Below are 24,260 nucleotides of genomic sequence, written 5' to 3'. Positions count from 1 at the left end.
GTGGGCTAGTAAAATACAACACAACTCAGAGTTCTCAATGATACTTGGTGCACGCCATTTTTATTTGCTTCACAAAAGGAGAAATTGTTCGATAAGCATTAGCCAGCACACGACATTTTTGCCAGACATAATTTTACGATGCGTCGATGAAGGATAGACATCCAGGTAACAAGGGAACCCAAATAGCAATTACTCCAGCAGCTGGATATTATTTTGGAAACGGTCAGAAGTTTCAGATAACATCCGACACTGACGAGTAATTGCTATTCGGCGTATGTAGTTTTACGATATCATCAACACAGCTGGAAGCAAACAGTGTTATACACACAAGAGATTACACAAATGGCCCGGGCCCCATTTGTAAGTTTTCTGTGGCAACACTCACTGCCTCGTCGTACAAGGCGTTTTGAACAACGTTAACCAACTACAGAAGCTTGCACGGTAAAAAAGAGTATGTGTGTAATGTCACAATCACGTAAATATGAATACAAACACAAGTTCAAATTTAACAGGCAACCTCCTGGTGCAAAGTGGAAATTTTGATCCAAAGTCAATAGTGTCTTTCGTGTTTTTCTGTAATAGTAATAAAAGTAATAGTGAATTTTATTGTTTTTGCATTCTGCTTTATTCTAAGTCATTAACCCTCCGACTATTTATTGCTGGTCCGCACCTAATTTGAAACAAAAGTACAAATGTATTCTAACGTACATATATAACGTGTATTGTTTGGTGAGCAAAAAGCAAATAATGATTCTATCCCAAACGTCACATCAATGTATATTGTAAGGGTAAGGATGTGCATCAGTTGAAGATGTAAACAGTGTTTTCATCTGCGAAAGGTAGAAAAGGTAGAAAGGGTAGAAAGACGTGGTTTGCATGGCAGCATTTAGAAAAGACATCATTCAAAATTTAAACTTTCTCTAAATCATGAAATGTTAGGCAGATATTAACGCCTAATAACAAAGATTGCAAATTGATAGATGAGATTGATACCTTGTAGAAACAAACACCAACCTTTGCAGCATGACTACTTTTGTAATAAGATGAGATGCAACTATTACAGAACTGTGTGTTACTACAAAGTTTAACATGCAGTATACAAACAGTGGGCATTATCATATAGGTTGAGATGCAGATCAGATACTCTATAAAAGTCATCGCAAAACTAGACTTGTTTAGACGCAACCCAATCTACTGGTTTCCACATCTGGTGAGGTCTCGTGTCTCCTCACTGGTCCTGTGGGTTTAAAGGAACGGATAAAATTCGCTGAAAACAAACAAACAAACAAACAAACAGGTAAATAGACAAGACAACATCTCCTCTACTTCATCTTGTAATGACCCAGTTCCTGTATATCCCAACTGGATAACAAAACACTTTAAAGCTGCCTGAAGGCGGCTATGCTATATGAATATATCGTAGCACGGGTTTTCCGCTTACCTCGACTGGCTGTGCGACGAGGCCACACAGCGGCGCCTCTAGCATCTGCAACTCAGTCCTTAGCACGTCGAACTTGTACCAGGACCCCGCGTTGGATGGCCGTGACAGAACTTTCTGTGGCACACAATACAACAAAACGCAACGTTAAAACCATATATTCAATCTAGAGTGAAATTTGGATGTAAGTCAAAGCTGAAAGAAAGGCAGCCTACTGGCACATGCATGATCGGTATATGTACATGTACCTCGAGTTCCAAACGGAGCTCATTCTTCTTCTCATGAGCAGGGTCACCAGTCCCTATCTGTAACATCGGATTAACACACGTCAGTTGCACAGCTGTGCTAACAAGAAACAGTACCAGTGGTACATGGACCTATAACACCAGCATATGCCTGTGATACCGAAGCATATATAGTTAGAGGAATATGACACTCTTAAAGTTCAAATGTGGAAAGCTATATCAGCGAAAGAACTTTCAACACAAACTGAGGCAATAACGTAACTGTAAGGTTAATGTTGTCGCAAAGTTTGTCGCGACTCCCACTTTTACTTCACTTTCCATCTATTTCTTTTTTCAGCAATGACAAAAGCAATTTACTTTTATATTTCAACTGAAGTATACTTGCGAAGTCGTTAAAATAGCTATTATGGGTCCCCCAAATTTGATTGGAACAGCCCTTGGAACTGCCCTTACCCCTCTACTCTGAGGGCCCCAGTTGCCAAATCCCGCCATGTTGTAAACAGGTCCAAAGTGGAAGTCAGTGGCCGGATGATTGAGAGGGAACCCAGAATGAGGGTGGTTCTGGGCATGCACACTTCCCACCATCTCCTGTGGCAGATCTGTAAAGTAATACACTGATACCAGTGGTTGAAGTTTCTCCATATCTGCATTTTGTACCTTTTCCTATCAATGAAGCTTATGAACGGTGTATCTGAATGGTATTGATAAGCCGGTCGGTGCAACAATACACTATGGACTGTATAGTCAGATGTATACTTTGGGTTGTTACACCTGCATAATCTCTTCACGTAAGGCATGAATCACTTAAATTATTGAAGGAAAGAAATTTTAATGAGTCCATCGCTTTCACTCAAGATTTGTTTGCGAGAAAAGTGAGGTAAGCGGGAACAAGATGTTCAAGGAAAGGTAAACTGTTCATCACGGCATACGGTGAACAGTTCCCTGTTGTTGGATGGGTTGTGCTGACAGCATTCCGTTCCCCTCTTTACTGGACCTGTAGTGGAGGCCTACGTGTTTCACACGACAGCCTTCCTTCATCGTTGGCTTCACTGGGCCTTCTCTCTCAGGCTGCCAGTCCTCAACGGTCTCACGGGCGTTGGCGTCGTCGGCACCGGCTTCCTCCAAGAGGGGAAGGTAACAAAATTGCTACAGAACGATATGGGAGGGAGTGTAATTAATTAGAAAGTAGTGAGCATGTGTTTGCATGTGTGTGGGAGGTCAACAACAAGAAATAGACACCAATTGCAAATATTAAAATCTCCAGGTTTCGAAGCAGCGATTCGTACCGCATGTCTTAATTTGTAAATGACGTGGGACTGCTTGGGGCTTCGTGTATTTAGTTGTTTCTCCTTAGCAGGCACTTAGGCTCGGTCTCAATGAAGTGTGTCGCTAGTCTTAACGACATGATATGAAGCAAATTAGAGGTAAAATCAATGCCTAAAAACTGTGATACATAACCAATGCTTCAAGAAAAATAATCTGTCGTTTTCTGGCTATCGTTGATGGAGACAATTTCATAAAAATGATAAAAGATATGAAAGGTGTGACAGAAAAATAAGCTGATCTGTTTTTCGAACATAATTCGTTTTCTTTGAACATTTCACAATGAACAAGTGTTAATCGACAGTGTTTTACTTCTACATGATAGTTTCAAGGTCACAGTCTCACCCCAGACTTGGCCTTGTCGTTCTCAAGAATCTCATCCACCTCTTTGAAGATATCGTCAAGATCGTCACGGTTGTTCTGTTGATAAAAGTTACAGTCAGTGTGGCACTGATGGCATGTCGTAAAGTAGGTAGTTATCAACATTGATTACTGGTAAATTTGCTAGAAAATATGCCACAAAAAAACGTGCCATTTACCTTAGTGGTTTCACGAGAAATCTCGTTCAGTGCACCGGGATGTCCCACCCCAGTAGCGACGTAGGTGTCCACGAAGGAGTCCTGCGCCATAAAACGCAGAGTACATATTTTCTGGAGTTGCACAAGTGCCCTTACAGCTACATGCTGAAATATTTCAAACCTTTGACAACACGGTTTTTACTTTTTAGACAGCTACAGTCTACACTGCCGCTTTTGATTGTGCGCGTGCGCATAACGTCAGAGGGTTGCTTGCTGAACTTTTCGTTCCACGGAAAGTGGTTCGTAGCAGACTCGATTCGTGGAAGCCTTTTGTGTGGTTAGTCACCTGGGTAACAAATGGTTATCGGCTATAGGATCTACTGATCGTGTGACCTTTGGAAAAGGTCTATCTGTTCACATATCTAGATATTTCAATCAAAAAACGGGTCAAATTGAATTTTCATTGAAAACATGGCGACCGGACCCTAACCATTTTTGTTCAATGGTTCGGCCGCTCGTCAGAGACCATCGGGAGCCCCGTCAACATTCCCCAGTGTGCGCCAATCTGTCTGTGCGAGTAGAGTAGAGTAGAGTAGAGTAGAGTTCTTCAGGCTCAGGTAGGAACTGCAGTTCCAGTTTAGGCCGCTCTTTCCTTTCTAAGTCACTGACATCCCAGGTAATTGCGGATCGTCCAGGGCTCTAAAGTTGTAATACACGCTGTGCTTCTTCATGTGGTTGTCTAATCTTTCCTTAAAGCAGTTTACACTTGGGGATGTCACCACCGGCTCTGGTAGATTGTTCCACCATGAGACAACTCTGATGCAGAAGAAGTGTGATCTTCTGTTACTTTTCGACGCTTGTCTCTTAATCCGGAGGCAGTGACCCCTTGTTCTTGTGCTCGTATTTAACTCAAACGGACATGAAGTGTCGTATATCCCATGTAGGAACTTGTAGGTGTTTATCAGGTCCCCCCTAAGTCTCCTATAGACCAGTGTAGGTAAGTTTAGAGCCTTCAGTCTCTCTTCATAGGGTAGACTTCTAAGGCCGGGAACTCTCTTCGTTGCTCTCTTCTGTACCCTTTCTAGATCCAGGGCCAGCTTCCATGTGTAGGGGGACCATGCAGGAGCCCCATACTCCAGCTGGGGACGAATGAGCGACTTATATAGGAGTAGGAACACCTCCTTATCTACATAGGCAAAAGTCCTCCATATGAGACCTGCGATCTGATTTGCCTTATTACAAATGTTGGATATAGTAGAGTAGACAACACTCCCAGAACAGTATATCGGAAAGACCCAATGGTGGCATTCGGGCGACACACTAACCTGTGGATCACCAGTCCCACCTGTGCCTAGGCTGTTCATCATGGTTGTTATCGTTGGTCAGGCTTAGACTGAGAATTACTCAAAGGGGTCCAGAAAATCACAGGAATTGCACATACGGTTCACCTTCGCACTGTTGCTGAACAATACGGCCATATGTGCTCAACCTTGTAAACTAGGTTTACAGGGTTTGGGGAGAACAAGCGACGGCTAACGACAAGGTTGTACAGATACGGCTAGCCAGACGTGTACAGGTTAGGTGCAGATCTATAGAACAATGAAACGGAGCCTGGTACACCTGGAGCGGCTTCTGGGAAATAGTTTCCAAGTTTGGTAATCCCCTGGCGCTGGGCCAAACTGCTACGCGCGTACGTGTCATTACGAAAAATATTACACGCTAGGAGTCGCTTTTGACTTAGCTACAAGCTTGTTGTGGACCATTTAATACTGAAACGCCATCAAAAGCAATTAATTTCAGAAAAGTCTGTACTACGAAAGTTGTATATATGCTCTATGGGCTGGTAATGTGCTTGCTGCCAGTAGGTAGATGAAGAACTCATTTGACGAATGCAATCGCGCGAACGAATAACGGAAAACAGACACAATCTATGTTAAGAAAGAAGGCTTAAATCGCGTTTTCTGATAATTTATGCACATGGGGTCTCATTTGCAGTTACAAATGTCTCATATTGCAATAGTCCTTTAATTGAACAGACTGGGTTTAGACAATTCCCTCATGAATTATGCAAAATATATAACGACTTGCATAATCAATATCTAATGATATGAAGCATCAATTAAGTTATTTACATACCAAAAATCATGACAATCCATCAACCAACCCTTTCATAGTCTGATATAAACCGGCCCCTGCAATTCCAAAACAAGCCAGCAGGGGCCCAAAGCTACACCACTTAATACTCTCGGCCTCAAATTTCATAGCCACGGCAGCTCCAGTTATCAACTTCAGAAATCCCGCTATAGTACCATAACAAGCCGCCAGGAGGCCAAAAATCTCATTGATTTCAGGTGTTATCAAGACCTCCCCACATACCAAATTTCAATATAATCCACCCAACTTTTCTTGAGTTATGTTGGTCTTCTACACACACACAAACACATACTAACGCTGACCAAAATATAACCTTCTCGGCGAGGGCAATAATGACATAATGTCTGGTCATAGTATCCATTCCGAGGCAGGACAAAAATGTCACTGCCTTATGCAAAACTACGAAAGCAGCCGTCAAGAAAGGTGCTGTGTTTGCTATGCCAAACAATCAGGGTTCACGAATACTGCTGGGAATTCCCAGTCGTAAACAGCACCGCTTTCAGTTCCTCTTTTTACCCAGACAGTTTACACAAAGGTAGTCATAGCAGACAGATTACGTTTGGGGAAGCGTAGGAATTCTTTGGTTACGCCTCGAGTTTGTTATCAATGAACCTTACGATAGGGAATCCCCTGATGTAATTTTCGTTCACATAATGGTTCCTCTTATCGTAAAAGTATGCCGTGAAAGACAAGCGATTGTTCTTCTCCGTTGTACCAAAGTTCAACAACACTGCCATTCCAGTGTGGGCTAACGTTCTGCAGTAACTGTTGGATACAATACTAATGGTGGTACGATGTTTATCGTGTGGGACCGCGTGGCACGATCGGGAGCGCGTTGGTCTCAGGCCCGAGAGGTCCCGGGTTCAAATCCGCTTGCCGTGTCACCGATCTTGTGCCCTTGGGAAAGGCACTTTGGAGAAGGAAGTGCACACCCCTCCTTCACCTTAAAAAGTCACGTGCAGGCCGTCTAATCAACCTTGTCTGCTTACCATTGATCTTCGGATACGAAGAAACAGCCATCATCAACGATGTTTATCCCTAAAATATTCAGAACTATATAACTACACCACATGAATAAGAGAATAGTGGCATTACTCCCTGTACCTGAATTTCAGTCATGTCAAGAGACAACATGAATTTCCTGAGAATTTGAACATAAAAGTTAAAACACGTTAACATCCCTGGTTAGGTTGGACAAAGAAATGCTCTGCCAGACCAAAAATATATTTTAAGATTCTTTTCAAAAAGCCTTTTAAGCCTCTATGACAAAAAAAAGGGAGAAAGACAGGTAAGGAAACTCAAACGGAAAACAAATACATAATGTAAATTCGTTCCCCATTATCATTTTAGGGACATAATGTGGTAGACGTTACCAGTGGTATCAGTGGAATCTAGATACATATTAACAGTACTACATCTTAACTTTGGCTTTTGTTTATTTTCTGTATCCAATAAATTCAATTTTACAAGCCACCTAAACATGGTGATAAAAAGACAAAGAACAGTCCAAAGATGAAAGGCATCTGCAAAATCCTTCTTGCCAATTGATGAGGGAAAATATTTTCACACAAACCAGCAATAATGATATTACAATGTCAAATAATTCAATATTGTCATTGTCCAAACTGCACAATGAGTCATGTACGAAACATTGTATGAACAGTGAAATGTATAGCCAATATTTCAAAGTCAGCATGCAAAAAAGGAGACATTTCCAGAATTCTATGTAATCTTATGTAACTCCACAGAATTTCTGTCTCAACAGGTTTGTTTGAAATCAGTCACAAAACACCCTTCAACCCCCCACTAAAGCTCAAAGAAAGTTTACTGGCATGAGTCTTCTAGCCATCATATATGAATATGCCCTTTATATTTCTCCTCATCAACATGTTATGAAATCATCTGTCAAAAGCTAACAAATTTGTACAGACCTAACGTAAAAACATGTTATAGGCTCGTTCTCATTTAAATGTCGAAATGCTGTCGCCTGACTTTACGGCTTGATATGGAGAAAATTATAGACAACATTACTGGTTCCTTCATTTTTCCATAACCCCTGTAATGTTTTACAAAAGATGCACAACAACATTCGTATTGGTTGATGGCTTAGACGGTTATTATAGCCACGGGTCGGATTTCACACCCTAAAAAATGGCTGTCGCCTGAGAAGAAACGAAGAATTCAAATAGTAGCCAAAAATGTAACAATTCAGTTCCCAGAATAATTGTTCGGCAGGTGAAACCAGCTACCAAGGCCCTCTGCCCGATCACGTCAGATCGCTCCTGTCACTGATCTTGGAGGCTGTGTGAGGTGGTTTATGCCTGTCGCCAGATTCTGTAACAAACGTTACCACCAAGAGTGCGATGGATGCCACGGTTTTATTATCCACGTATAAGACTAGAAATGACCATTTTTGTGACGCTGTTTAGTTTTTCTGGCTTCCTAAAGAAACAAGAAAGGGTTGTTGACTGTTATTTGTATCCCACCTTGCTTAACAAAATGTTGTACAGAAATGACTGTAACAAACGTTACCATCGTTTGATGCTGTCTAAGCTTTCTATTTGACCTGGTGTAAAAAAGCTGCCCACTTTTCAAATGTTCCTTGGGACATCCACTTGTACCTAAATGATGTAGTCAATAAGGTAAGTCCTTTAGAAGAAAACAGGGTTAAGTTTACTGTTGTAACAAACGTTACCGGTAACGTTTGTTACCTGCCCTGTAATGTATTACCAATGGGACCGAAAATAATAAGTTGCCATTTTTTGGCTATGGTTAAAAGAGGAATTTTCCTAAACAACCAGGTAGTTTTCACTGAAAATAAAGCCGATTTATTTTTCGACCAAAAAAATGCCATTTTTGACATTTCAGTGAGAACGAGTGTATAATGATTATGCAAACATGTGTTGTTCATTTGTTGCTATACATATTTATACAATGTACAATCATGCTTTTATCTGGATAATGCTGAATTTGGCATTTACAAATTTCAATTGTTTCTGAAGTTAAAGATTATAGCGTAATATAGACTGAACATACATCACTTTTAGCTACTCGTGCAAATTGTTAAGAAGATCACTTACAGCATGTGTCTGCCAGGATTCGAACCTGGGACCACTTGTCACTAATGTGTACAGCGTGCTACCACTACACCACAGACACAGCACTAGCAATCCTCATCCTCATGACTACTTTTTGGTCCATGTGCTCTATGGTCTACTTCTTGTGTTTCATGGTCTTGTTTTTGTGCATTCTTGAATTGTGTTGAAAAATTCTAGATGTGTATTGGTAATATACAAAACGTTTTACAGGATAGTTTACGACTTAGATTTTCAAGTTTAATAGAATCAACAAATGTGATGTTCTGCTTTTGCACTTTTCCCTAGCTGCTCTTGTCCTTGCTCAACATCATATATGAAGACATTATTCTGTTTGGCTTGCCTATTGGAAGAGAGCTAGTTTAATATTGAAATTTTGCTGTATTCAATCTCTTTCCTCTATTGAAGAGATGCAACTCACAGTATGTACAAGTACACAAGTATTTGGTCAATATTTACATGCGTGCATCTTTTACCTACAGTCAACTTTTTATCATGTAGATGACCTATGGCATCACAGCTATTCAGCGTAACATTTTATGGTGGTGTTCTCTCAATCCAAGTCCATAATTTTTGGGTTGTATGACTTTGATACATCGTATGATGAAGCATACATCCTCCTACGCATGGTCCCCAACCAGCTAATCACCTATGTGGGGACCCTGCTATCTGAAGGGCCACCCCCTGTTACTGTGAGCGTCGCCACAAACCAGCTGTCAGCCAATCAGAGAACAGCCTTTCAGTTTTCAAAAGGAATCTCGCAAAGGCCTGATTGGGCGCTGATTGCCTGGTTCCCATATAATGGTAAGCTCATCAATATTTACAAGCAGGGCGGTCAGTAACGCGATTAGCTGGTTGGGGACCGTGCCTAGGAGGATGGAAGCATACAGCTATCTGTAAGCTTGAGTCATTGCAACTTGTCATATGGAAAGTTTTCCCAAGAAGTTGATTTTCAAAAGACCTGCCATGAAATTATTTCATAGTCTTTGACTTTCAAGAACTTTACTGGATACATCTTGATATGATATTAGGTAAAAGGAACAGATGTAAGGTTACAATATACAGGTCACAAAAAAACATATTTCATTAATGTAGGAACGTATGCTTGCATGTGGGCAAGTGCATTTTTGTCCCACATGAAGGTTTTCACTTGCACTTTTACCAACTCACTTTTATCTACAATTGGTAAAAGTGCAAGTGAAAACTTCAGTCATAGCACAGATCGATATGCTCCAATAGTTCATTATGCCTGTCTTTTGTGTATTCCCTCTTACACTTGGGACACTGCAGGATGTCTGTTTCCCTCCGCCGTGATCGCCTTCTCTCCTCCCGTGTCTCCCCTTTGTCCTCGTCATTATTTTCAGATGGACCGTCAGCGACAATGTCGCCATCCACCACGTCAAAGCCGTAGTTGAAACGATTACCAACTGCGTACGGTGTGTGCCTATTGGCTGACCTTGCTCGAAGGGCGTTCTGTACAAAAAGAAGGTAACCAAACATAAGTATATTGGTGTACCTTTGTGCCTGTACACATGTCTAAATGCTGTATATTGAGTACCATAGTGCTGGTGTATGGAGGGAGATATGAATTTTGGATTTAAGAAAGTCACAACATGTAATGAGGTTTGAATCTAAGCGCTGTAAATTTTGAAATATGTGCAGTGGTTTTATTTCCCAGTTGTTATAGTGACCATTCCACCCTGAGTATATCTCAGAATTCCTCTCCTACCATGAAAAATACCCATAAAGATAAATAAATCTACAGTTTAGCTTCAAACTGGAGAGAAGAACATCTGACATATTTACCTGCTGGTCATACTGAACATGATAAACAGGAGGGAACTGTTTTTGGTTCTTCTCTCTGTGAAGCTGAAAAAAAATGAGAAGAAATTTGTTTTCAAGCTCTAATGGCAACTTAGGGAAAAGCAAAAGCTGACTATGGGAAAAATAATTTTTAAAAACTAAAAAAACAAAACATTCAAACAACTGAAATGCCTACAAAAATCACTGCACCAAATCATGTTCTTTTTAAATCTTGTAAGGTAATTCAGGCAAAGATTGAAGCTAATCCATTCAAACTCTAAAGTCCACATAGACTTGCTGCAGCCGATGAGTCCTACTGCTCACCTGTGCCTCCAGCTGTCGGACTGTCGCCTTAGATGTTGCCAGTTCCTCCTCAACGCTCTCCTGCCGCGCCTGCATCCGCTCACGGTCACGCCGCTCTTCCTCAAAGTCTTCTTTATATGCCTGGAGCTGTACCAACAGAATGGGAGTCCCAAATTCAAATCACACTTCCTTAGAGAGCACACCTATACCTAACACATGGCAATCTAATAAACATATTCCTCCATCACCTTTTTCATTCATTCTCCTTCCCTTTCATTCTCTCAGTCATTCACTTTTCATCATTTGTATATTCATTTTTTCATTCAGAATGACATTCATCCACTCAGCCTTTCATTCACAGAATCATAAATTCATTTATTCTCTTGCTTGATTATGACCCTACGAAAGTTTTTCATGAATAAATAAAGGATCAAACGAACAAAAAACCAACAGACCTGTTGTTTCAACATGTCCACGATCTCCTCCTGGTTCTGGGTTTGTTTGCACTGAGCATGCTCCGCCTCCATGGCCTCCATCCTTCTCTCCATCTGCTGTGTCTTCTCTTTCTCCATCTCGTACCTCTCCGTCATCCGCACAAGCTTATTCTGAACCTGCGTTTGCGGGAAAAACTGATGTGAGTGCTCAAATTATGTAACATATATACTCAACAATGCAGAAAAATCTAAAGTTGAAGTGATAGAAATGTTTGTACTATCTTCCCTTGCATGTGTTTTTGATATATTAACCTACCGTTTTTTCAACTTAGCTTAGTTACTGCATTCATTAAACCATTTATTATATTATCTCCCACATTTCTGAGTCCTAGATTCTGTCAAGATGAGGCATAAAGATTACGTGTACTAATTTAACAATGGCACAAGTTCTTTATTTTCATTGTGGAAAGAGTCCAACAACAGTTAAACGTTTACCACTTAAAAAATCAGGCCAGACGAAACCGGACCTTGAAGCTGTTTACCACAATGAATGTTTGCATAGAGTGAAATGTAATGTAAACTTTGATACCATGACTTGGACAGTTGCCATGTATTTGGAAGTTCACAACAACAGATGGATTGAAAAACAGTACCAGGTGTGTTTGTACATGTGCATGTGTACAATACCAAGCTTTCAAAACAGGCCTATTGTGAGACAACCGCTAGGAAAATTCTTGTGTGTGCTAGAGTGATAATCAAAAATAACTTTCAATATCTTCATCTATATATAAACTATAACAAGACATTTTATCCCTGTACCTCTTCTGTTTCCTCTCTTTGCTCCTCAAGGTTCTTCTTTGCTGTGAGAAGTAGGTTGTCAAAGTACCGCTGTTGTTCCTCCGACAGTCCCCCGCCGCTCGCTGACTGTGGCATGTTCTGTAGCTCTTCAATCCGAGCCTTCTCCCCAAAAAAAACAAAGTTGGTGAGAACTCTCACATCATTGCATCATTGGATACATCATCATCACTAAAAATCAAAAACCTCCTATGACGTCTTAAAACGTTCTCTAAGCAGATATCATAAATACTGGTAGGTTAAACTTAATAACAGTATGGCATAGTTTTCTTACTTGCAGTTGCCCATTGTCTCTTTGTAGCTTGTCTGCCAGTTGTGAGTGCTCCGAGACCTTCCCTTGTAGCGTGATGACGTAGTTTCCCTCTGATCATTGTAAGCTTGCCAGCGTGTGTTCATGTCAACAACCTTGAAAAAGAAAAAAAGGGAAAAAAAATTAAACTATGATTTCATGTTCTGATGCTGTGCTGCAATGACCGCCATAAAATTATTTTCAAACCTTTATCTCTATTTGAAGCTATGTTCATGACAAGACGGCTTCTAATTGGTTTATTCACCATTCACCATTATCACCATGGAAAGCACTGCTCCTACCTCTCTGAGCTGTGTGTTCAGCTTGTTCACTTCTTGCTCCAGTTGTCTGATTGCCCTGTTTTGGGCATCAGTGCTGGACCCCTCACCAAGGGAAACCTACAAAAAATCACCTGTTATTATTCAACTATCACACTTGTAGAGTAGTTAACAACTTTTTAGCTTCATGTATACTATGTTGTTTATTACTAAATAATTTTTTCATGGATAAGCAATAACTTTAAAATCAGCCTTCATTGGTCAAATTTTGAAGCACATACATATGTCATTTTTGATAGATCACATAGTAAAATTTTCAGCTGATTTTCTTCTTCTTCAAACTTTCTTCTTGCAACAGTCCCTTCAGTTGCACAGTAAGCATTTACTAAATCAACAGCAACACTCCAGCAGGCACCAACATGTCCAACTTGTTCTGTAATTGGCTCCATGATTCTATTTGCATCAAGCTCCAGTGTAAAGGTCACTTGAAAAGAGGGCCAAATATTAAACCAACTTCTTAAACCAACATGTTATAAAGTTGGACTGTAGGGGGGGATTCCAATCCAATTCCCAAACTAACATTTAATCATATGAAAAATCATTAAGAGAAATTTGAAGCATTTCCTCTTGCCTTCGGCCAAATACCAAGTGTGCAATAGCTGAACAATGGGAACAATAGCAGGTGTGACCAATGGCAGTAAGTTACACCTCAGGCACAAAGGTCAACTTCAACTCATCCAATAGGAAGTAGACATCTGACAGTGGGTGTGTCTAATCGTGTGATTGACAGCTGGGGGAATCCCCTTGGAAATACCCCTGGCAATACCCTGGCTCAGTTTCCAGCTAAATTTAGGTAGATTTGTGAAAAACAACTTGGGGGTGATAAAATGCAGACATCTGGGAAGTGAAACAGAAGTCCGTTGTTGCATCATACAGAAAAAATTCAACAAACGGTTGTTGACATTAGCATTTCCCTATCATTAAACATTTTGTGAACTGTTCTTGTGGGAAAACTTTTAGGCAGAATAAATATGAAATCTATTCTAGACAATACAAATCGTACAATTGGTACCTAAAATTCATTCCCCTTTACACAACACACAACAGACCTGTTCGGACAAATCCTGACTAGTTAGTTATGTAAAGTGCTGAAGTTTGGAATCGTTAACTCTGGGTTCGATCATGCAAAGATGAACAAACAACATGTGACTTAAGTACATAATAAAGTCACGCAACAGTGACGCACTTAAAATTGGATCTCTATCAGGGTCACCATCACTGAAACAGTTTCTGCAACTCTACAAAAAGTTGGTTAAAGCTGGTTTTACCTTGCCCAACTGTCCTGTAACGGACATTTGCATGGAGTTCTGTGCTTGTGATAACATCCGTTCCTTGCTGTCCAGCTTGAGTGCCAGGTCATTGCACATTTGCGCAGTGGCCGCTAACCGTGTCTTCAAGGTCTGAGTCTCTTCCGTCAGCGACTGGCACAGAACGTCACGGGTGTGATCGACGTTGCGGGCGTCCTTCAGCGCCTTCTGGAGCCTCGCGATCTCCACGTCCTTGTCGTTGTCCGACGCAGCGAGGAGCTCTTGTAACTTTTTGATTTCATGGTCCTTTGCTGCCATGTCTCTGTGATACTGCTCTTGGCACATCTGGAGTTGCTGGGGTAGAAAAAAATTGCAAAAAACTCCTCTTAACAAGGTGAAACAGTAGTTAGTTTCAGGTCTATTCACCTTGAAGTTTCACTTTCTCTCTTTGGTCTTAAGTTTCTCAGTGGCGACTGAAACTTTCATGTAAGAACCACACCCAGATGATTGTCATGTCTTTCTTAACAAGAATTAAGGTTCACTAAAACAACCCCACCCTTTGGACTGTGAAATGGGGTGAAATCACACCACACCTAGGTATTTGGTGAGTCACTCAAACTCTCAAAGAAAACAAAATAACATGTCTTACATGTTAGCTTCAGTTCAGACCTATGATTCCCAAGTTGGAAAGTTGTTGAATTACATAGAATAGTACATATTAATAATTTCACAACAATCCTTTCTATTCTAAAAATTTATTTCTATACAATTAAGTCATTATTCTGAAAGTACATGTATTTGGTACCTATTCAAGGTACCATTACTTTCAGTATGCTTCTAATACTTTCTGGCAGTCTCCTGGCTGCCATTTTGTTCTGAAAACTGATTGGCTCTGAGCATGAGCATCTTTGGACAGCTGTAACCAATCACAGGGCGGGAGCAAAATTGGGAAAGAACATCCAAAAGATGGTTCTGAATTAGAAACACTGACATACCTTTTCTGTATCAGTCTTGTCATCTACAAGGCCACTGTTTTCGCGTGAACCCCTCAGCATCTGTTTCAACTTGGCATTTTCTCTGATCAGATTATCCACAAGTTCCTTTGACACTCCAGGCACGACGATCGCCCCCTGCAGAATACTCCTATCCCCGCTGTTACCTCCAAGTTTCGCTATCATGGCTTGCAGATCTGCGATCTTGGTTTCCATGTCCCTTATGAGCTGGTGCTTGCCAGCGAGTTCTTCTCTCGCTTCTGACAGCAGAGTCTGTAGAGTCTGTACCCCGTTTAGGCGGATTTTTAGGGACTTATTTTCCTCGCTCAGTGCTACCAGCATCTGGCTTACCGCTTCGAATTTCTGCCGGTAGAAATCCTCTCTCTCCGGGCCAACACTCGACATGGCCGAGCAGGCATTGTGTGTGGTGGACAAATCCGTACTCGTGGCGGGAGTACTGTTTGTGATATCTACGCTTGCCATATTGTGTGAAAACTACAGATGGCGAAAAGAAAATTATTGAGTGTCCAGCCCTGGTGTCCAGTACGTTGACTGATGGAGCGCACTGTTGCTTGCCTTGACAGGTTGACCAGGCCAGATATGTCAAGTACAAACTTGCTCAGACAGGTCAGGACTTCGCGGGGGTGGAGAGAACTAGTTCGGGTAACACGACGACAATGGCCGATCACCTTTCGAACCCGATACGCCGATTACAGCACGTCCACGGGCTTCCCGTATGGAAATTGTAGGTTGTTGTTCCCCAAACAACGGAAACCGTGCCACGAGGCAGCCTTGGAGGCTGAAAAGACAAAGAGCGGAAGATGCATGAGTCATGGGGAACGAAATGACTAAGGTACTTTTATTAAAAGGTACGCCATTTGCTTTGAGTTCACTACTGACTCAGCGCCACCCTCGCACACAAATTCCCCCAATTTACTCAGCTATACCATCGTTGCATGTTTACTCGGAACTAAAACAATAGGGTACACAATGTCAGCATTCCTAACACGGTGCACTGTGAGATAAAATGTTGGGATCAAGCCCATTTTTCTCACCAAAAATCCAGTGACTTTCCTCCCGCTCTGCACCCAGGCCGATTCTGAGCTCCAGCAGTGGTAGTAATTTATGCATGACATATTTTGTTTCACTTGCAACGGTTGGTTCTGTTTTCGTTCGAAAGCGAGGTGCGAGTATCAAGTAGCCAATCGGATGAGGCGTGCCTGACGCTTTGGATGCTTGTAGGCGGAACTGCATATATTATAAGTAGGGGATTCCCCATGACGTCACCGCCTTGTTTACACAGTGCAGTTTGCTTGTCAGCAAGGACAAATGAAGGAGGTTTTGGGTTCAGACGCACATGCAAATAAAGATGGCGTCAAGTGTAACTACGTGACATGGTTTGCAATATTCTAGAATCCGTTGAGAAGAACCAAATGAAGAATGAAGATTATGAAATACAAATATTACTTATTTCCGAAATGTTAGTTGGCAAGAGTAGAGTAGATACTAGTATCAAACTATCTTTTGACTACCTAGTTTTCTGACTCACTAGCTTGAGAGCCTTTAAAACAGGTTTTCCATCAAATTTAGAAAATGAGTCATATTCGTTTATTTCAAACGTTACATAACGTTACACTTTTCGTCAATGCAAATATAACTTCGATGGAAAACTTTGACAGCAATATGGGTACCATACAGGCAGACTATAGCATACATCACTAGCATTTTTTTACAGTGTGACCCTTGAAATGGAAATTTACCAGGGTCACATTATACCGTACTAGCATAGCGGAATAAATTTCAGGCCGTGTTGCTTCATATTTGGAATATGGCAACAAGAGCAATACCAGTGGAGATTCTATCGTAAAAATATTGCTACGGGCTAGGAGGGCAACCCAGGTTGGGCATGTTTAAAAGTCAATAGATGAAATATCGCACAAGCAACGTCCCTATAACAGGGCACATTACTAGTACTTGTGCGATCAGTTCGAAGATTTTTCTGATCAAGATCTATTTTGCAAAATTTAGTACTCTTCTCTAGTACAAAATGTATTGCACATAGAAGTGCAGTATTATTATGTTGCAATAACAGCCAATATGAGTCAGATCCTTACATCTGGTTGGAGATTAACGTGCCCCAATTACTAGTACACTATTCATTCAGAAAATTGTAAATCATGAGATCATCGCGGTGGATTCATGTTTGCAGTGACCTTTCACTGCGAACCCACCACACCGCAAATATGTGTGATGTGCAATATAATTATGATCAACGTTTCGAAACAAATTGAACTGAATCGTAGACATGACACAATCTTTCATCTGAACAGTAGAAAAGTAACATTTATTTCAAATTTTCACATTGCATCCACTTGTGCGTAAGAGAACTATTGATTGCGCAACACATTTAAATACATGACAAAATATGAGCTATATTTTAATAGTCATGAACACAAATGGAAAGACATCGGTAGACCTAATACATAATAGAGAAGTTATGTTCTAAGATGTAAAAAAATATGTACAGTCTTTTGTTTAAGCTACTTATCAATACAAAAGTTGGAACGTAATAGTATGTACCACGGTTGGCTTTACTTTGTTCAGGTCGCTACACATACACAAATAATTTTTAAGGTAACGTTTGATGTTTCGCAAAAAAAATGTTTATCATTACAGAGTTTTCCATTCGTCTATCTTTGTATCAATTCCCATTTGTGAGTTGATACGATAAATAGTCCTTAAGTTACATTCTGATTTCTGTCGACGTTGAATATTTTCACGACATTTAGTAATTTCATTTTACTGTAGTCTTTAACCAACTAACGGTTCCCTAACTTTCATTGACGGCAATCTTGCTTCGTCAACAATTTCCTACAAAGTCCGACAGGCACACACTATAGAAACCACATATCAAATTTTACAACAGTTCTACAGACACATTTTACGACTTCATTTTCTTATTGAGATGTCATCAACCACAACGTAAGGAGTTAGCTACAACAGACATCTATATGTTCTAGTAGTTTATCATGTTTGTCCTTGCTGTATTCCCTCTTGCACCTGGGACAGTACAACATGTGGTCCTTCCTTCCGGCACTGTCCTCATCACTACCGACGCCATCTGTTGTAAGGTCGTCGTCATCCTGCATACCGTCAATCATGTCGTAACCATGGTGATTGTAGGTGTGTCCTCCTCTCCGTGCAATCAACATCGACTGTGGGACGACAAAGGTGGAGAAACTGTTAGCTTTAGTGAATATAGCAATAGGCAAGATTGAGTCCACAAATCAGACAAAAATAAAAACGTATTACATGTACCAGACATGCGATGACAGAAAAATGTATGTTACAAACTACGTCAATAGTTGCGCAAGCCTACCTGTTCCACGGGTTGGTTACGGCGGTACTCGGTCTGACAGGGGCGCGGGAAGGGAGCTCGGTGGCCGGTGGCCTGCAGCTGCCGGACCTGTTCCCTCAGCATGGTTATCACCTGCTGGTCCCGCTCCTGGGCGGTAAGCAGCTCCTCCAGTCTCGTCTGCAGAGCCTCGCGGTCCTGCCGCTCAGCTTGGAAGTCCTCTGTGCATATCTGGACCTGAGAAGAAAGAATAAAAGATTTAGCAGGCAATCCCATCTTTAGCTATAGTTTTAGAATATCTTCAAACTTCGTCAAACTCATTGAAAAAAAAAATCGTTACAATCATTGAAACACTGGGACTCTGATTTGTTAGTGGGAAAGAAACTCAAACGCGGTAACAGAGATGATGAGAAAACAGCCCACCTGTTGCTGAAGCATCTGTATGGTTTCCTCGGCATCGCCTGGCACGCACGCCCCCTGGCGGCGCAGTTCCCCTATTTCCCGCCTGGAGTGGTCCTTCTCCATTTGCAGCTGCTCCACCTGTGCCTGCAGTTCAAAGGCGATGTTCCTGGCCACGGTCAGGTCGTCATGTAACCGCATGGCCTCCTCTTTTGTCTTCTCTGTCTCCCTCTTGGCGTTGAGGATGGTTTGGTCTATTCTGCGCTGTTGTTCTTCCGTCAGCCCTGACTGTGCAGGTGCCGAGGGTGTGGGGCGGCTCTCCAGCTGCAGCTGCTTCTCTCTCAGCTGTTGGACGTACTGCTCTCTTTGGTCGTTGTAGATCTGCCACCTGGTGTTCATATCAACAAGCTGAAAAGACAAAAATATGAAGGTTAGCCTAAATACCCATGGTAAATTTTACCACTTCTGATAATTGGAAAACTTGTCAAATGTATTCAAATTCAATGAAAATCATCAAGAGCGTTAAAGTTTGTCTTCTGTTTTGTGATTTTTCTACTGCTAGCGATCAATACATCACCAAAATTGAATCATGTAATCAATAAACAAGCGCCGCCTACCTCTTTGACCTGACTCTGCAGTCTGTGAATTTCTTCTTGCGCTCTTCGCCTTTCCTGTTTGTATCTATTGTCTTCGCTGACAGACATCTGAAAATAACAAGGAACAGACGTGTCAAGTTTTTAAAAATAACTTATTCTCTATCAAATTGGCCAGATATCAAGGCAATGTGGGATTTGTATGTCTGCAAATGCTTCTGTAATTACATGGAGTCTAAACGGGGAACACTATGTCACGATAGCCAACCCACTCACGATACGGTAATGTCCACAACACGAGACGACTTTTCCTTGACAACGGCATTCATTTCTACTTACAACATGTTCAGCCCACTTGGGTACTTACAATAATATTTCTCTTTACGTGGGCTAGACAAGCATTTGTCTAAACGTGTCAAGGCAATGATAGTTGGGGTCAGTGATGACTCATACCCATTGACTGGAGTTTGAACGTACGGTCATGAGACTGGCTATATATAGTGACGGGAATAGACTTGTACTGACTAGCACTGACATAGAGGGCTCTCAAAGTCTCATGTGAGTCTTCCTGAAAATCTAAATTTAGTCTGGTTTTTAGTGTATTTTACACAGAGGCTTCATGACACACACTAGTACCTGAGTGAATACTTCCGGGATTTTTTAATAAACCAGAGTGGCTAATATTGATTGTTAGAATCAGCAAATTTAGCAAATCACGATCCAAACAAGTACCGACTTGTACAAGGAGGAAGAAAAGGTCTGCGCAAAATACTCCGCAAACAAGTTTCCTGGTCAATTTTCAGGGGATTTTTTTGGAAAAGCACCTGGCAAAATAATTGTTCGGCGATCGCTAGTCGTAACAATAGTCAATACCCGTAGTTCTCTTATTTTGGTCACCAAATGTTGAATATTAGGGGTAGTTCTGCCATTCAATCGGTTCACATGTATTTCTCAGCTAAGCGGTAATTCACATCAGGAGGCAGAGGGGAACGGGTATCGTGAATACACAAAAGAAATGGGATGCCGAGAAAAGTGGGAACCGAACACCTTTGTTTTTCACACTACAGCTGAGGGCCTAATTAACATGCAAATCCGCTAAGAACACAATGTTTGCATACAGAGATAAGCGTATGTAAATTCATCCCGCGGCAGTTACGAATGACAATGGCCAGTACAAAAACAGAGCATTTCAAATACTTTTTATGAAGCTACAACGAATCTTATTTTCCTACCTGTCTCATCTCTTTCTCCAAGACTTCGCTTGGGTCTCCGTTCTTTCTGCAGTTTTTCTCGGCTTCTAACTTCTTCGCAAGCTCGTTGCACATTTCCGCGGTCGCCTGTAGTCTTGTTCTCAGAGTCTCGGACTCTTCCGTCAGACTCTTACACAGAACGTCCTGCGTCTGGCTGTTTTTCTCCAGTTCCTGAAGCCTGGCCCGTAGCGAGGCTATCAGCTTGTCCTTGTCGTCTTCTGAGGAAGACATAGCGTCTTCCAGCTTCTTAAGCGACTCTCTTCTCTCAGTCAATTCATCTTCTAGGATCTTGATGCTGTTTTGTTGCTCAGCAAATCTCTGGGGGTAGGGAAAGAAAGAGAAATTACTACAAAATCACACTCGCGACTTAGATTTGTTGAAACTCAGCCACATCTAAAAATGTTACTAGCAGAAATTTTCTACAAATTCAGTCATAGCTTCCATAGGATTTGGTGGGACGCTGACTGTCTAAACAAAGACCAACGCTACCTTGGGTCCCATGGATTTCTAGTACATGAATTTTGCATGCAACACATAAAAGATGATTCAAGACCAACCACACGTTTCTTGACGGTAGAAAGGGTGAAATTCTTGGGTGGGAGGGGAAGAGGTGGAGGGGGTGGGGGAAGCGGTGGTGCCGACGCTGCCATCATGGTGACTTCACTGTTTGCCTTCTAACGAAATACCTGATCGGGTACTGATAGACAACAACCCCACCCCGCGCTTTGCCTTCAGATTAGTTGTGTATTTTAAACTAATCAAGAACTCCAACAATGATTGGACAGCGCGACTTACCCGTCTGAGTTCTTCATCCATTGGTGCAACCTTGAGTGATTGTTTTAGCCTGGCGTTTTCCCGAATCAGTCCTTGGACAAGTTCCCGTGAAGCTCCCGGTATGACCAGTTCAGTGGAGCCGAGGCTTAGACTCGTACTCAGCCCGTTCTGGGCCAGTCTGTTCTGTAGCAAGGCTATCGTGCTCTCTCGCTCCCTCAGCCCGGCGGACAGTTGTGCGATCTGTTCCCGAGCTTCTGACAACAGTATGCTCAGTGTTTCTGTACCCTTTAACCTGATCTGTAGAGAGTGGATCTGTTGGTCTATGTCCGTACCACAGGGGACATGATTGCTGTTGTCAAGCGGAACTGGGGACGTTAGCGCGTCGTCACGTGGTACAGTCGAAGTGGCGGCGTGATCCATTCTCGAGTCACTGAGAAATAAAATGTTTTACAATGTGAATTATGACACTACTGACAGCAAACAAATCCTACGGAACAATACCAACAAAAAGAACATTCTAGAACATGCATTTCACTAGTCATTATTTCGTGGCAAACATGAATATGCTCAATTATGTAGATATACAAGATAAAACCAGGCATAATTGATACGTTAATCTAGTTAAAATGTGTGACTATGCCTATGAGCAAGCTATGAGTAAAAATATGTGATTTCATTCAAGTGACTCAACTAAGAGAGACATTGTTAGCGTCTAGTATACTGTCTGACTCATAATGGAAATCCTATCATAAAACGGACCCAAGCATATGGGCATTATAACGTTAGGGGTATAGTGATATACTCAATTCTAAAACAAAATTTTCATGCCATTTACCATCTTAACTCCTAATAGTTAAAGAGAGTTTGGCTCTATCCAGAGACACTGAAACTCTTTAGCCTTACCTATGTGGTTGTAGTTTCTTGGTGGTGCGAGCGTTTTCGGCCGCTTCTTTAGTCCGCTTGCAGTCCGTTCCCTTGCAGTTCACTCCGTTACAAAGGCACATCGACGTAATATATATCCTTATACAGTCAAAAGAACGTAATCTCTGAGTTTGTCGAGGGACTTTTCAGTGTTTCTATACGCGAATGTGATCCTTGGCCCGGTTGACTCGCGCCTTTTATATGTGAGTCCCCAGGTAGCGCCCCATTGGCTGATGGTGACGTCATTCCTAAAATAGCCGCTAGGTTGGACTTTCCAATGACGTGGTTTACTACGTGAGTAGTTGTCAATACTCTGGGCAGGCCCCGCTCAGTTAATAGCGGCAAAGCCACACTAATTAGAGCCTTAATCAGAAGAAATCCCCGTTTTTAAAGAAAAATAGCCACTGTAAGTTGTTGAAAACAGCAAGTACGTAAGGTGTGGTATAGTGAACCGGTATAGGCCGGGATATGTAACTGGCAGATATCACTTCCAGGTCCGGTTTTAGCCGGATCTCCGTTTGGTTTTCCAGAATCTTGAAGAAAAATCTACCCGTTGTTGTCCTTGAACCCAAGATCAAAATGCAGTTTCTATTGATATTTCTAGCTGCTGAATCTGGATGTTTTGTTTTCAAAGTTTCAAGCGTTTTGATTCCAAGAAGGACACACAGTACATTGTAGACTCATTGTAAAATCGTACTCGTGTTGCGGTTGTTGTGTGTCTGGGTACCGGTGTGTATGTGTACGCGTTTCAAAAAAATATCTTTTTCTTACGGGAAAAAATTGTCATTAACTCAACGTGAAGTCGTCTTTCCATATGAAATGTAAGGTTTTGACTTTTCCTCATATCAGTTGGTCAAGGCTTCAATCGAGACATGCGATATTGAGGTTATCTCACGAGAAAAGACATCGCAGACAGTGTAAATAACCACTTGTTTTTATTTTATTTTATGATCACATATAACTTATAGATAATCATCAGAATTTTCCAAACCGTTCTTGTTCACTTCTCTAATTTGATTCACACCTGCGTGATGAAATATGCAGATGAGTTGAGTGACCGGACATGACCCTGCAGAAGACGTGCAGTACGTGTTTTGTGCGTCCGCAATAACACCCGGTTATGTAACTATAGACCACTACCACGTCACAATGGGAATACCTGTGACTTGTTCACATTGATACATTATTACGCACCATACACGTTCTTGCACATTCATCTATATGTTATTTCTGTCATACCTGGCAGTAGGTAGTGTACTATATTATTTAAGAAAAATAGTTGCTCGGCTTTCGGTGTATGGCAAAGGGTGGAGTATATAATGATATTAAAGTTCGATTGATCGGTCAGAAGTTGGTGGGAAAAACAACAACTGCGTATCTTTTTGTAAATACAGTACATAACATGTTCAAAGTCTGTATCACTATTTGAAGATAAATATTCACTGACAATATACAAAAACACGTTGATAAACTCACAATATAACTTCAGCTTATCATCATGGAAGTCTTGTTTCGATGTAATCATAGACATGGCTTCTTTTTGAATGCGTCAAGATTCTGACAAGATCTTAAGCATGTATAAACTGTAAAGCCACACATGTAGGTTGAAAATAACAATAAACGCATCACACCAAGCTGTGTTATTTGTAATGAGTAGAATGAACTATCATGAATTAATATGTTATCATTACATTATGTACATACTCTATGTACTGATAGCTACTGCTTTCCTACGCACGACGGTAGATAATTTACATGAAGGATGCGTTAGTCATGCTCGGTGCGACCTGATGGTGTTTAATTGGATTTAGCCCGACCTACTAGACAGTTGAGTCATTTTTGACTCGACAAAGAGGCGTCCTCATAACTGATTCATTGTCCGGGATAGTAAACAAATCCTTGGAATTTTACATTATATAGTTATCTGTGAGCAA

The 24,260-nt window shown here is 41.3% G+C and overlaps 3 protein-coding genes across 9 annotated transcripts in view; all 3 read right to left on the bottom strand.

Moving 5' to 3' along the window:
- The window catches only part of LOC118414437, a 36,954-nt gene extending 31,795 nt beyond the window's left edge, over positions 1-5,159 (bottom strand). Inside the window, exons 1-8 of one of the 7 annotated variants that reach the window (XR_004830971.1) lie at positions 4,850-5,159; positions 3,546-3,626; positions 3,352-3,426; positions 2,613-2,829; positions 2,137-2,282; positions 1,681-1,743; positions 1,442-1,555; positions 518-1,267 (exon numbers count right to left, since the gene is read on the bottom strand). Coding sequence is in view for 6 of the 7 variants with exons in the window: in XM_035818468.1 (XP_035674361.1) it covers positions 1,229-1,267; positions 1,442-1,555; positions 1,681-1,743; positions 2,137-2,282; positions 2,613-2,829; positions 3,352-3,426; positions 3,546-3,626; positions 4,850-4,891 (777 nt within the window). In the remaining variant the exon portion in view is untranslated. Of the gene's footprint in view, positions 1-31; positions 1,268-1,441; positions 1,556-1,680; positions 1,744-2,136; positions 2,283-2,612; positions 2,830-3,351; positions 3,427-3,545; positions 3,627-4,849 lie in introns of those variants that run through there. The other 6 variants (XM_035818468.1, XM_035818471.1, XM_035818469.1 and 3 more) reach the window with 6 other exon arrangements.
- A 3,832-nt stretch (positions 5,160-8,991) lies between these two features.
- LOC118413631 (TNFAIP3-interacting protein 2-like) lies at positions 8,992-16,236 on the bottom strand. Its single transcript, XM_035817157.1, has 11 exons — positions 16,090-16,236; positions 15,038-15,833; positions 14,064-14,396; positions 12,760-12,855; positions 12,443-12,573; positions 12,133-12,270; positions 11,841-11,847; positions 11,335-11,490; positions 10,901-11,026; positions 10,580-10,642; positions 8,992-10,246 (listed from the first exon to the last, which is right to left on the bottom strand). Exons 2-11 carry the CDS (start codon positions 15,515-15,517, stop codon positions 9,980-9,982), a joined length of 1,797 nt encoding a protein of 598 aa, XP_035673050.1. The 5' UTR covers positions 15,518-15,833; positions 16,090-16,236; the 3' UTR covers positions 8,992-9,979.
- A 1,114-nt stretch (positions 16,237-17,350) lies between these two features.
- LOC118413802 (TNFAIP3-interacting protein 2-like) lies at positions 17,351-22,525 on the bottom strand. The gene is made up of 7 exons (XM_035817341.1): positions 22,309-22,525; positions 21,427-21,835; positions 20,614-20,949; positions 19,406-19,492; positions 18,813-19,196; positions 18,414-18,626; positions 17,351-18,249 (listed from the first exon to the last, which is right to left on the bottom strand). Exons 1-7 carry the CDS (start codon positions 22,407-22,409, stop codon positions 18,025-18,027), a joined length of 1,755 nt encoding a protein of 584 aa, XP_035673234.1. The 5' UTR covers positions 22,410-22,525; the 3' UTR covers positions 17,351-18,024.
- Between the last annotated feature and the right edge of the window lie 1,735 nt (positions 22,526-24,260).

Source organism: Branchiostoma floridae, chromosome 4 (genome assembly GCF_000003815.2).
Source record: "Branchiostoma floridae strain S238N-H82 chromosome 4, Bfl_VNyyK, whole genome shotgun sequence".
Classification (NCBI taxonomy): Eukaryota; Metazoa; Chordata; class Leptocardii; order Amphioxiformes; family Branchiostomatidae; genus Branchiostoma; species Branchiostoma floridae.
Note: the sequence above shows the minus strand (reverse complement) of the source record. Positions and strands in the feature narration are given on the sequence as shown.

Excerpts from the sequence above, each read along its gene's own strand:
- LOC118413631 (XM_035817157.1), bottom strand. The coding sequence starts at position 15,517 with ATGGCAAGCGTAGATATCACAAACAGTACTCCCGCCACGAGTACGGAT. Across the intron at positions 12,856-14,063 it reads TTACAGGACAGTTGGGCAAG|GTTTCCCTTGGTGAGGGGTC; the intron begins GTAAAACCAGCT and ends GATTTTTTGTAG. Across the intron at positions 12,271-12,442 it reads GAGACAATGGGCAACTGCAA|GCTCGGATTGAAGAGCTACA; the intron begins GTAAGAAAACTA and ends TTTGGGGAGAAG.
- LOC118413802 (XM_035817341.1), bottom strand. The coding sequence starts at position 22,409 with ATGTGCCTTTGTAACGGAGTGAACTGCAAGGGAACGGACTGCAAGCGG. Across the intron at positions 20,950-21,426 it reads TGGATGAAGAACTCAGACGG|AGATTTGCTGAGCAACAAAA; the intron begins GTAAGTCGCGCT and ends CCCTACCCCCAG. Across the intron at positions 18,627-18,812 it reads TACAGATGCTTCAGCAACAG|GTCCAGATATGCACAGAGGA; the intron begins GTGGGCTGTTTT and ends CTTTCTTCTCAG.